Source organism: Parasteatoda tepidariorum, chromosome 8 (assembly GCF_043381705.1).
Source record: "Parasteatoda tepidariorum isolate YZ-2023 chromosome 8, CAS_Ptep_4.0, whole genome shotgun sequence".
Taxonomy (NCBI): Eukaryota; Metazoa; Arthropoda; class Arachnida; order Araneae; family Theridiidae; genus Parasteatoda; species Parasteatoda tepidariorum.
Window position 1 is genome coordinate 63,469,334 of NC_092211.1, and position 11,567 is coordinate 63,480,900.

Below are 11,567 nucleotides of genomic sequence, written 5' to 3' on the forward strand. Positions count from 1 at the left end.
TCAGCACCCAGCATTTATCGAAATGGATGTTCAAAAATGTGGATAGGCTTTCTCAGAGCCCCGCAATCAGAACCTCATAGAACAAATTTGGAGGCGAATTAGATTATGTGGCCAACAAAATTGAGCATCCTCACTGCCAGTTGTGATGGGCGCCCAGAAGCCTTTTTTAAAAACTCCCTTTCAAAAGTTAACCTAATCGAGTGCAGGCTATCATTGATGCAAAAGGAGGATCAATACTTTAATCAATATTTGCGAATACTTTTAGTGTATAAGCTTATCAGCAAAATGATTTGTGGGTGAAACAACCGACCCTATTTTTTGCAATAAACATTTAGTTAGTCGCTTATTGAAGTCAGGGACTTTCTTACGCGTAATAACAGATTTGTCTCACTCAGTTCTAGTTAAGTCTTCATACTGAATTCAAAATATATTTGTCTACTGAGCTGAGTTTAAACTTTAAGATTATGGAATGGAACTCCTAAATACCTGAAAATTGAAATAATTATGGATTCTTGAAAATAGTAATGTTGTTTGATGTTATTTTATATGTGGTCATTTTCCTTTGAACTATCTTTACATAAATTAATTAGGTTTCGGTTTGAATAGTTCGGCCATGCTTTTAGAAAGTTTCTGTTATTAAAGGTTGTAATAAGTATGATTTAAAAGTAGCTCTTATAACAAATACTGCGGCTGTTTGTAAACTTGGGAACGATTTTAAAAACAAATGTAAAGTGTCAGAAGCATTTTAATTTAGCGCAATGTATTCAGCTGAAAACATAGAGAAAACATCAGCAAGTGACAAAACGACCAATTCTTCTATCATACTAACCCATAATTCAAAAAATAATCCATTATGTAGGATTTGTTTCAGCAGTGCAAGTAGGGAACAACTTTTGAAACCTTGCAAATGTAAAGGTATGAAATTAAATTACCAAATTTAGCTTAGCACATAAAGTACTATTGTTGTTACAGATTTGTAAACAAGGAACAAACTTTAATGTGGCCCAAATTAGAGTTCGTGGTAAAAATTTACAATTGGGTACCTCTCATATTTTTTTAAAACGAAGATCAAAGACAAAAAACAATAGTGTTTTTTTAATTTTTTAAATTTTTTTTTAAAACAACTAGAACATATTAAAACATTTAATATTGATGCTAATTTATGAAACAAAATTGCAATTCAATAGTTTAAAATCGGATCGGGGTGCCTTTTATATGTGGTGATTTGAAGATAAGTTCTTTTAGCATCACATTATATAAATATTTAAATACATTGCACAGAAAGTTATAAAAACCCTCTTTCCAAGATCAATCGCCTCTTCTCCATCTATCCAATAGCATGTAATGTTCTCATTTTTGGGCCTCCGACCCTCACTTTAATAAAGTTCTATTATTTCTCTATGTTCTTGTGACGTTTTTAATAATCACCGGCCACACTACGAATTTACAATGTTAATGCCTTCAAAGCATAACTAATATAGTATATGAAAATAGAAACCAAGAATCAATCACATAACGGTAAACAAAAGTTGAGGTAACCTCGAGGTGACCTTTGAAAGCAAATACGACAAAAAATTTCAGGGTAACCAGAAACGGGGTTTTAACAAACCTGAACGAAGATTAGCTCCAAAACCAAAGGACCCCACCCTGATTCTACACCTTAATCGATTTCAATTTTGTTTTAGAATGTTTGTTTTCTTATAGAAACAACGCGGATTTCAGCAAAATTGGACGAGATTCATCGCCAACCCGAGTAGCACCCAATTATGTTCTAACCCAGTAAGATATAAGGACATTAGATGAAACTAACGTGATGAAAGTTTCTGTTTATGAAGCCAATGATAAAATACCAGTTCGTGGTTAAATTGTGGTACCTGAATGTGGTTAAATTTCAATGCGAATTTGCGAGTCTAGTCTGTGTAGTAGAGTATTTTAAGTTTTTGACTGCGCATTTAGTGGAATTTTCTTCAGAAAAACACACAGGACAACACTATCTCTCGGTCATAGTTTTTAGGCACAAATTTTTGCTCGAAAATAACTCCCAGATGCTTTGACTTAAGAAAGAAGACAATGAAAGTAAAACTTGTTTTGTCTACTTTGGAAAGCATTTCGATCGGTTTATTCCATATTTGTAGCTTCAGTCTGAATCGTACTAATTTGTTCAATCTAAAATAGGTGTTTCCAAACGTTGAAAACCTCCAAGACTTCCATTTCAAATCAATCTATCCATGCTTGTTTTTCTAATCTAAAAATCTGCCTTTTATTTAGCCAAATGACTTTTAGATGGTATTATCCAAAACTTATTTTTGACTTTCAAAATATACAGCACAGCAGAAGCCCGAAGAGTGTAACTACACCTGAAGAAAGTTTTGTCTCTTTTAATGTTAATTTTTCTTTATGCGCTTATTATGCTATAATTAAATCATAAGAAAATCTACAAAACTTAGCATTTATTTATTTATTAGTACACATACATGCAGGCCTGTGTGCCCAATTACATAATTATGGCTTGTAAGCTTTTGTCAAGTAGTAGGTTAGACAGTACAATTCAGAGAAGGACAGCACGGATAAGATGCAGCCAGGGTTATGGCAGGATTCGAGCTCGCTATCTCCACGTTACAAAGCATTTGTCAGGTGAAACCAGTCAGCCAGGGAGGTCTTGTAACTTTGAAACTGGAGTTTTATCTGAGAGTTCTTAAATAAGAAGAGTGATGACAACAGAGTGAAAAATTTCGGACAAAATATGGTTACTGCTGGACATTTTAGCTGCTTTTTTAGTATTTTATTCCATTTTTGTTCCAATTTCATTTTATGCACGTTTTTATTCACAGTAAATTTATTTCAAAACATAATCATAAATCGTCAGATATTATAAAAATCTGTATATATATATATATATATATATATATATATATATCCAAGTNTTATTTTTTTTTTAATATATATATATATATATATATTTGGGTCCCGAGTATTATGCTATTGTGTTCATGTCAATCATGTGAAAAGTTATAATTTATTTTAAATATGAAATGAAATATTTATCATTAAACATTTTTATTAATTTGCTAGGAACGATAAAATATGTTCATCGAAATTGTTTGGAAGGATGGCTTGAAACAAAAAAGTGTGACACGTGTGAGCTTTGTCTGTATCGTTTTAACACTCAAAGAATACCGAAGGTAACTACAGCTATATCAATATACACGATTCGAAAAAAAAAGTGCTTTAGAGAATTAATAAATAAACTCTAAAAATATCCTTTTTTTTGTGTAAAAATGCACCTTATAAAAAGCTCATATTTTTACTCGAAGATATGAGCTCCAAACTTATTGAAAAGGCGAATAAGAAATTTTAATTCAACTTCATTTTAATCAGAAAAAACATGTGATTTACGATATGCTGTGTGAAGCGTGTAATCGTATCTATAATATAGAAAAGAAATACAGGGTAATTAAGAATGAAATTTGAGCCTGCCAAGCATTGAATTATGTGGGTAATGGCGATCGCAACACTCGAATACGCCATCTGGAGAGATACAGGTTTCATGCCCTTAGCCCTTCCCTCTCCTCCTCTTTTCATTTGTATAGGAATGTATTACGATATTCTGCCTTTTCTTAATATTTTTCCTTTTTATTTAATAAAAATATTTTTTAAAATTCCCGTGATACTTTTCTTTAGAACTATGTTTAATGTAGTTTTCAGTTCCATATAGTTTTCCAACTTAAAAGATTTTAATCTATACGAAAATCAAGAGAGAAACTAAAGTACTTCCTTCCTCTATGACATTCCACACGCTAATGGGGAAAGCATGTGAAGTGTTGCCATAGGTAGAGAGTTTTGCTCTACGCCACCTGCAGCCCATTTCGATCGCCAATATGAATGGTGTTTTCCAGACTAGGGAGTCCTGCAAGACCTTTACCGCCCGTATTTCCGGGTAACTATATCCGGTGTGTTTTGAGGCCATTCAATTCAGTTGTGCACTGCGCCACCTGAAGCCCATTTCGATCGCCAATAATGAAAGCTCAAGTTCTGTGCTTCTAAAAATGCAATTAATTTATTGAATATTTTTCAAAAGTTTCACAACTTTTGAATAATGTATCCACTTATTCACTATTATTTTTCTAAAATAAAGTAGCGTAGTAATTTAGCAAAAAAAATAATTGAAAAGTTTATTGGTTTAAGGTTCCAAGAGATATTTTAATGATTTCGAATGGATTAGCTTGAAAGTAATTTAAATACCTAACGTAAATAAGTATCTAAAGTAAATAAATACCTAACATTCGTTCAAGTTGTAAGCTTCAGGTCTTTCGCCTTCTCATTTTTTTAAAACGATTCCAAAAACAGGTTTTTTTTAAGACTTTATATTTCTATATGCTCTTGAAACATTCGTCCACTCTGAAAACACTTTAAAACTGCTACACATCTCCTGATATTTTTGAACTTTAAGGTCGTGGCAAAATAAATTTCTCTATAATTAAAAAAAGCAAGAATAGGAAAGTTTCTCGAGAAATTCAATATTTTAAAAGAAGTGTTACTTAGGACTAAAGCGTTCTACTATTATGGAGGGCAGCACACTGAGGAAGCGGGAGAGGGGAGAGGCATATGAGAGGCGTATACACAACGCGATTGGGGCGGAGCCCCTTAACTGTTTTGTTCAGAATATTTGTTTGTCTCATTATTGTTGTTGTTGTTGTTAATTTACGAGACTCTATAGGGCTGCACAATGGGCTATTGGCGACGGTCTTGGAAACATCCCGGAGGATGATCCGAAGACATGCCATCACAATTTTGATCCTCTGCAGAGGGGGTGGCGCCTCCGCTTCGGTAGCCCGACAACCTGCACGCGAAGTCGAGCACTTTACGGTAGCACAGTTTATTGAGGACCAATGCCGCACACCCTCGGTTCCTACGCAGACTGATCCAAGTGGTCACCAACCCGCACACTGACCGTAGCCAGTGATGTTTGACTTCTGTGATCTGCTGGGAACCGAGTCTTAACGATCAGTCCACTGCGGGACGTCTCATTATTGACCTCATAAGTAAGGTGATCTACGTAGCAAGGAAAAAGGTTTAACTGGTTCTTTTACATAACAAGTTATGCTTTATGCATTTATGAGATGGGAAAACCTCTTTGAATGCTTCAAAACTGGTTTTTGTTTATGTTCAGAACAAAAAAGAAGGCTATTATGCAGAAAATATTTATGTTTTTGCTTTAAGCTCGGTTAACAGTTAAATTAGCGACGTCACAAAACCAACATTTGACTAGTTCATTCCTATGGATGGTGTTTTCTACCCTAGGGTGCGCTGCAAGCTCTTTACTGCCTATACTTCCAGTGTATTTTGGAAATGTATTTGAACGTGTATTTTGAAGCCATTTGACTCATAACGTGATCATTTAATTTTGAGACACTCTTGAGTAGAATTTCTTGTATACGTGTATTTGTTACTGATTTATTATTTGTGTTCAAAAAAAGAATCATCATTTGAAGATCTGTCATTTCAAGACGTTAGAATCATCATTTGAAAAAAAAAAAATCCCAGCAAAACACTTTTTACCTTGTCAACAATATACCAACTTCGAAATTTAAACCTAAAATGAAATCAATCTCGCTGCTCGAAGAATATGCTAACACTAACGAAGTGTGATGTACAGCTCGCAACAAGAACAAACAGCAATAAATAAGTAAAAAGAGGCCAAATCAGGATTGCCAAAAAGCGAGTTCTTTCTAAATCTAGCAACCATGTCACCTTTTTTAGCAAGACATCTATAAATAAATAAACGAATTTTCACTTCAAATTCACCAGAATTACTCAATTTTATTTATATTTTATGAAATTCAGCAGATTTGAGCTCAAAAATTACATAGCTTATTTCTTTTACTGAAAAACAAATTATCTGTTTGAAAATTTTGCTTCGCAGAATAAGCTGTATACTTCCTAACCTGAAGTAGAGCAGGTCAAGAGCTCGAGATTGATGTTGTTTATATATTGAAAACACCATCCATATGTTTTCATTAGCATGCGTATAGTTTGTCTAAAGTAAGAACTCCCCAAGCCATTCGTCTGGACCCGTGGCGGGAACTATGGTAACGAGGTATAGTTAATTCAAGTAGGGGTGTGTGGCCATTGTTTAGGGCAGATGTTTGCTCGGATCGGTTAGAGAAAGGGAATTTTTTCTTCTGTCTACTGTGTTAGCCCTAGACTGAAGAGAAGCTACCCTCCCTGAAATGCGCTATTCTTGTTTCCATATCAGTAGGCGGGTCTCAGACTTCGTGATGGGGGAGTTCTTACCGTAGATAAACTATACACCACCTTTGGATTAATAGATAATTCACACTGCACGCAATGTACATACCTCCAACCATTCTCGAGTCAATGGCCCTTAATGCGAACGTATGGGAATTTACCTACCGTGTGCCTTTTGCTTCCCATTCGTTTTCTAGGTGTGTGGCTCACCTAAGGTTTTTGATGTTGATGACATGATATTGAATTTGGAAGTTATTAATGGTTGTGCACTTTTCCTTTCCTAATAGAGTTTCTGGGAATTTTGCAGAGAAAAGAGTGACGACTGTATTAGCGTCCTTATGATTGGAATATTTCTTATGATCTTTATTTCCATCACACTATGGGCGTGTTACATATCTGTTTATAGAGTTCTCATATCTGAAACATCAAAATCTGCTGCTGGAAAGAAAAAATCTTCGATTGTTTGTTCTCTAATTGACTCGGTCTTCAGTCTCCTCTTCCTCTTAATACTGACAATGTGGTTCTTTTGGATGATTGGGTAAGAGTTTTTTTTCATATCAAATAATCAGTGCAATATGGATAGAGTTTTCGTCACTTGAGAGAGCAGCAGGCTCTTTACCACTAATATTTCCGAGTTACTGAATCCGTTGTATTTAGAGGATATTAGGCTCAACGTGTTCACTGTGTTTATTGTGAGCGCAGTAAATAATGACAAGAGTGGTACTGCCGTGCTATTGGAAAAACAATGTAAGTGCTTCACGATTGATTCCGAGAAAAGTGGCTTGGCAACTATTTTCCTTCTTTTGCTAATGCATTAGCAAAACTGATTTATTTTTGAAAAATTAGTATTAATTTATTTTTGAAAAAAAAATGCCGACCAGGTGGACGAGTGGTTAGCGTACTTGGCTGCGGAGCTGATGGTTGCGGGTTCGAATCCCAATTAGGGCAAAGATGTTTCTTTTTCTCTTTCTAAGTTCCATGTCCTTTCTTCTGTGTGATTGTGTGAATGTGACCCGCCCTATAAACGGGTTTGTGGTTGTGTGACGTGGGCGACGCTGCTCCACCACCGTGGCTTGGCCATAGGTGCTCACTGGGTAACGAGAAGAGAGTAGCAGTTCTGGCATTTCTGAGGCCAATGGGAAATAGACCCAAGTGCCCGCCATTAAACAAAAAATATTTAAAAGAATTTTTTTTTTTTTTGCAATATGTAGCTTACCATATGAAGATTCCAAATATATAAAAATCTCAATTTTGAATTTTTTGTCGCTTACGTTGATTTTTCAATTCACCGGTAGTGTAGTACATGTACTTATAATAATCATAAATGTTGTATGAAATAGTAAATAAGTAATTTGAGAGGAAATGAAAACTTAAAATTAATATTAGAGTGAAAATCGTTATAAAACATTTATTACCTTATTAGTAATATACTAACTTCGAAATTTACGTCTAAATGATAATTTGCTACATAAGCTTTGTCTTGCTACTCTATCTAAATACTATCACTGAAGTATATACGGTGTAAAACAAGAACAAATAGTAATAAACAAGTCAAAAGAAGCCAAATCAGGACAGCTAAAAAAGCGAGTTCATTTTAAATATAGCAACGTTATCGCCTTTTTAACCAATATAAATAACTAAAACAAATTTTCCTTTCAAACACACCAAAATTAATTAATATCATAAGACATGTAGCAGATTTAAGTTCGGAAATTGTATCATTTATTTCTTTTATTGAAAATAAAATTATCTGTATGAAAATATTGCTCGGCACAATAAGCTGTACTAAGCAGATGTAAACTGCATAACCGAAAATCTTGAAGGTAAAGAGATCGAGATTTTTTTTTTTTTTTTTTTTTTTTTTTTTTTTTTTTTTTTACCTTTGTGTTGAAAACACCATCCATAATGATAAGCCGTATTTTTAAATTGTTCTAAAAAAAGTTTTTCTGCGAAAAAACATGATTTTCAATGTAATATGATGCTTTTGTACAATATTGGGAATATTAATAAGGGATAGTCAGATGCAATATTGTCACTTTTGGAAAAAACGTGAGGTTTCAATATATTGCCTCAAGCCCAGAGATGCTTATTTTGTTATATTGTTATTAACGATATATCGAGTTCGAAAAATCATTTATGTATTATGTTAATTAGGTCATTCCTACTTCTTTGCAGAGAGGTAATGTGTCCAAAGTTTCGAAACTCAATTTTATTCAGAAATATTATTTTGACATGACAGAAAAAAAAATTCCGTTTACTATTTCGTAAACGCTAGTCAAAAGAATCAGACGCTGGTTGTCAGTCATGTAAAACTTGCACTTAAATACGTGTTTCATGTTGCTATTGTTTTCACAGAAAATGATTTGTTTATTCTCAATAAATAGATAAGATTGGACAAAGTTGGGTGAAACAAAAGAGTAAATAGCACAAATGAAAATAGCTATAGTGATATAGTTGTTTGATGTTTCGGCAAACAAACTTAACCTGTTAAATCATTACTAACATAGCATGGAGAACTTAAAAACGTTTATATTTGGCACAGTATAGTCTCCCCTGACTTTCATGAATCTGGATCATTATTAACACTCAATATAACAATGAAACAGGCATAATTCCTAGTTTCGACGTGAAACAACCTGACACATAACACAAAAGAAAAAAAATATACAACAGGGCTAATGTCAATAATAATACATAACAAGAGTAGGGCAAGCTTCTTAACTGTTTTGTTTTTAATGTAAATATTTGCCTCATAGTGGCCTCATATTGAGGTGACCTTCGAAGCCAGGAAAGAGTTTCAACGAGAATATGTAACAGGAGTTACTAGCTTTGCATTGTGATGTTTCAGGAAAGAAGAAACCTCCTCGCACGTTTCAGAATCGGTTTTTGTGTATAATCTGAACAAAGATGAGGTAAAATATTTACGTTTTGGCTTTCAGATTGGTTAACTTTTAACTTAGCTACATCAAAAAAGAAAAATGGACTAGTTATCTATTAATGTAAAGTTTTTAAAAGCAGTGCTCATAACGCACTTACGGGTGACTATTTAGCGGAAAAGGGGAAAAAATGACCTCTAGACCAAAGTTAAATTAATTGAAGGTGTAACATGTGACTGAGGGCAATTTATTTTTGCTGAAATTGACCTAAAAACACAATCTACTACTTGAATCAGACCTAGGGAATCATTCACACTGCTTGAGAGGAAAGCAGATCATGATTGGAGAATTTTTTGCCTAGGGACATAGTTCGTCAATCCTTCTCATCCTCCTTCAATGGCGATTAGAGGTGCTTACAGCAAGAATAGCTCCTTAATATGACTACCGACTACGAAGATTGGTCTTTAAAATGTTTATTTAATATGTTAGAGAAGATATTAGAAATTGTTTTGATAAATCTATTTCTTCTTCTTCTCAGTTTGTTTATCACGGAGTGGACGAAGTGGAGAAAACATAATTGGTATCTGAAAGTGGTTGACAGAGAAACTATGGCAAAAGCTTCGCTGTCAGAAGATTCTCCAGAAGATTCCAGAAGGTCTCCAGAAGATTTCTTGACTCCTGTTTCACCAACGGAAAAAGATATTACCGCGAATCCTCATTGTATAAACATTGAACAATCTCCAACAGTTTGATTATCTTATTCATGTAAACTGTCTTAAATTTTTTTTCTTAAAAAAAAAAAAAAAAAATGAAATTTTGGATATTTTAGGGATTTTAGCATCCCCGTGTTTTCTGTAGTCTATAAAGGTAATTTGGGAAAAAAATTCTTTTACAAGTTTTATTCAACTCTCTTATATAAGTTTAAATAAGCTCTTTTGCAAGTTTCCTTCAACATGAGACAATATCATTTTACTTAGAAACAGCAGGGACATGTTATTGAAAAGCAGGTGCTACAAACCAGCTCTACTACTGTTTGAAAATACTGATGCAAATATTTTTTCCCGTCATTTGAACAGCAAAGAATTGCCAATGAAACGAATAAGAAAACAGGACAGCTGACTGTTCTGGGGTATTAATTATTGAGTGTAAACAGAAGAACCATCCATTTTCATTGTTGAGAAATGTTGAGTAGATCCTGGTATTATAATTTTCCTTTTTAGTGATTAGAATTGTCAAGCCAGATTTAATTCCATAGGACTTTCGTCTTCAGTTTTATGCTAACTAACAAAAAGCCACCCACAACTTGAAGGAAGAAACTTTACGCTGCGTCAACGTAATTCAGCTATGTTTATGCAAAATGGTCACGGAAAATAGAACAAAACTGAGTTTATGCGCCAGCAAAATCAAGGAGGGTATTTAAGCGAAATGCTATTCTATACCTAAACCTATGTAGAAGAAAAGATCCTACTATGCAATAGTTTCCCAATATGTGATGCCCTTATAATAGCCGAAGGAAATAGTGATTGAACAAAAAACAATCTAAAACACATATGAAGGTTGTGATAAATACTTGAAATAGATTCCTTAGTTAAAATAACGCATTTTTAAATGAACTTAAGTGTCTGAAAGTAAAAACTTTTAGTAATTCGAATGAGGAAAATCAGTATTATGTCAAATAAAAACTTTGCGTGATTGCTTCGTCTTTTGCCAACAGAAATCTTTTAAAAACCTTTAGAATAACTTTTCCCCAACACGATAAAGCAATCAAATTTCTAAAGCTAAGCTTCATCTAAAATTGCTGAGGTCGGGCATCACTAATTTACTAAGACGGTCTCAGGTTACCTTTTCAACTGGAATAGCTGATATATTTCATTAATGGAAGTTTTACAGAAATTTAAAATTCAGGTTAATGTTTGACACTTGAAAGGATAGCATTTAAATAGGATATAAGAATGCAGGTATTATTTGTAAGCTAATCATCGTTATATATAATAAAAATAAAGTTGTCTCAAATTGTAGTCATGCATTTTTACAGACGTTTTTATTTGAATAGGTATCTAAACTTATTCATCATTTTGCAATTTGTATAATTTTTTTAATGTAAATTTCATTAATATGTTATCATAAATTACCATTAAATGTTTGAGAACTTAATGATACACTGTGAAGATGCTTGCAAAATTGTATTTAATTAATCGAATATATAATATGACGGTTGTAAACTCTCAAAATTTCTTATGACACTAAACTTTTCATTTTAAATGCTATTTTAAAAATCGATTACAATGCGAAATTATTTATGTTCAATAGTAGATCTTGATAAAATTCTAAGAGATATGTTTGGATGGGGAAAGCGTAAGTAAACGTAATTCATTTTAGTTTATATATAAGTGAATAGTTAGAACTTTTATCGATGAAACTGCTTTATGTCAATTTGCAAAA

At 33.3% G+C, this 11,567-nt stretch overlaps 1 protein-coding gene across 1 annotated transcript; it reads left to right on the forward strand.

The window, feature by feature from the left end:
• The first annotated feature begins 715 nt into the window (after positions 1 to 715).
• LOC107448891 (E3 ubiquitin-protein ligase MARCHF3-like) lies at positions 716 to 10,489 on the forward strand. Its single transcript, XM_016064241.3, has 4 exons — positions 716 to 915; positions 3,073 to 3,182; positions 6,537 to 6,787; positions 9,664 to 10,489. The coding sequence occupies exons 1-4, from the start codon at positions 759 to 761 to the stop codon at positions 9,875 to 9,877; spliced, it is 732 nt and encodes a 243-aa protein (XP_015919727.3). The 5' UTR covers positions 716 to 758; the 3' UTR covers positions 9,878 to 10,489.
• Positions 10,490 to 11,567: the final 1,078 nt, after the last annotated feature.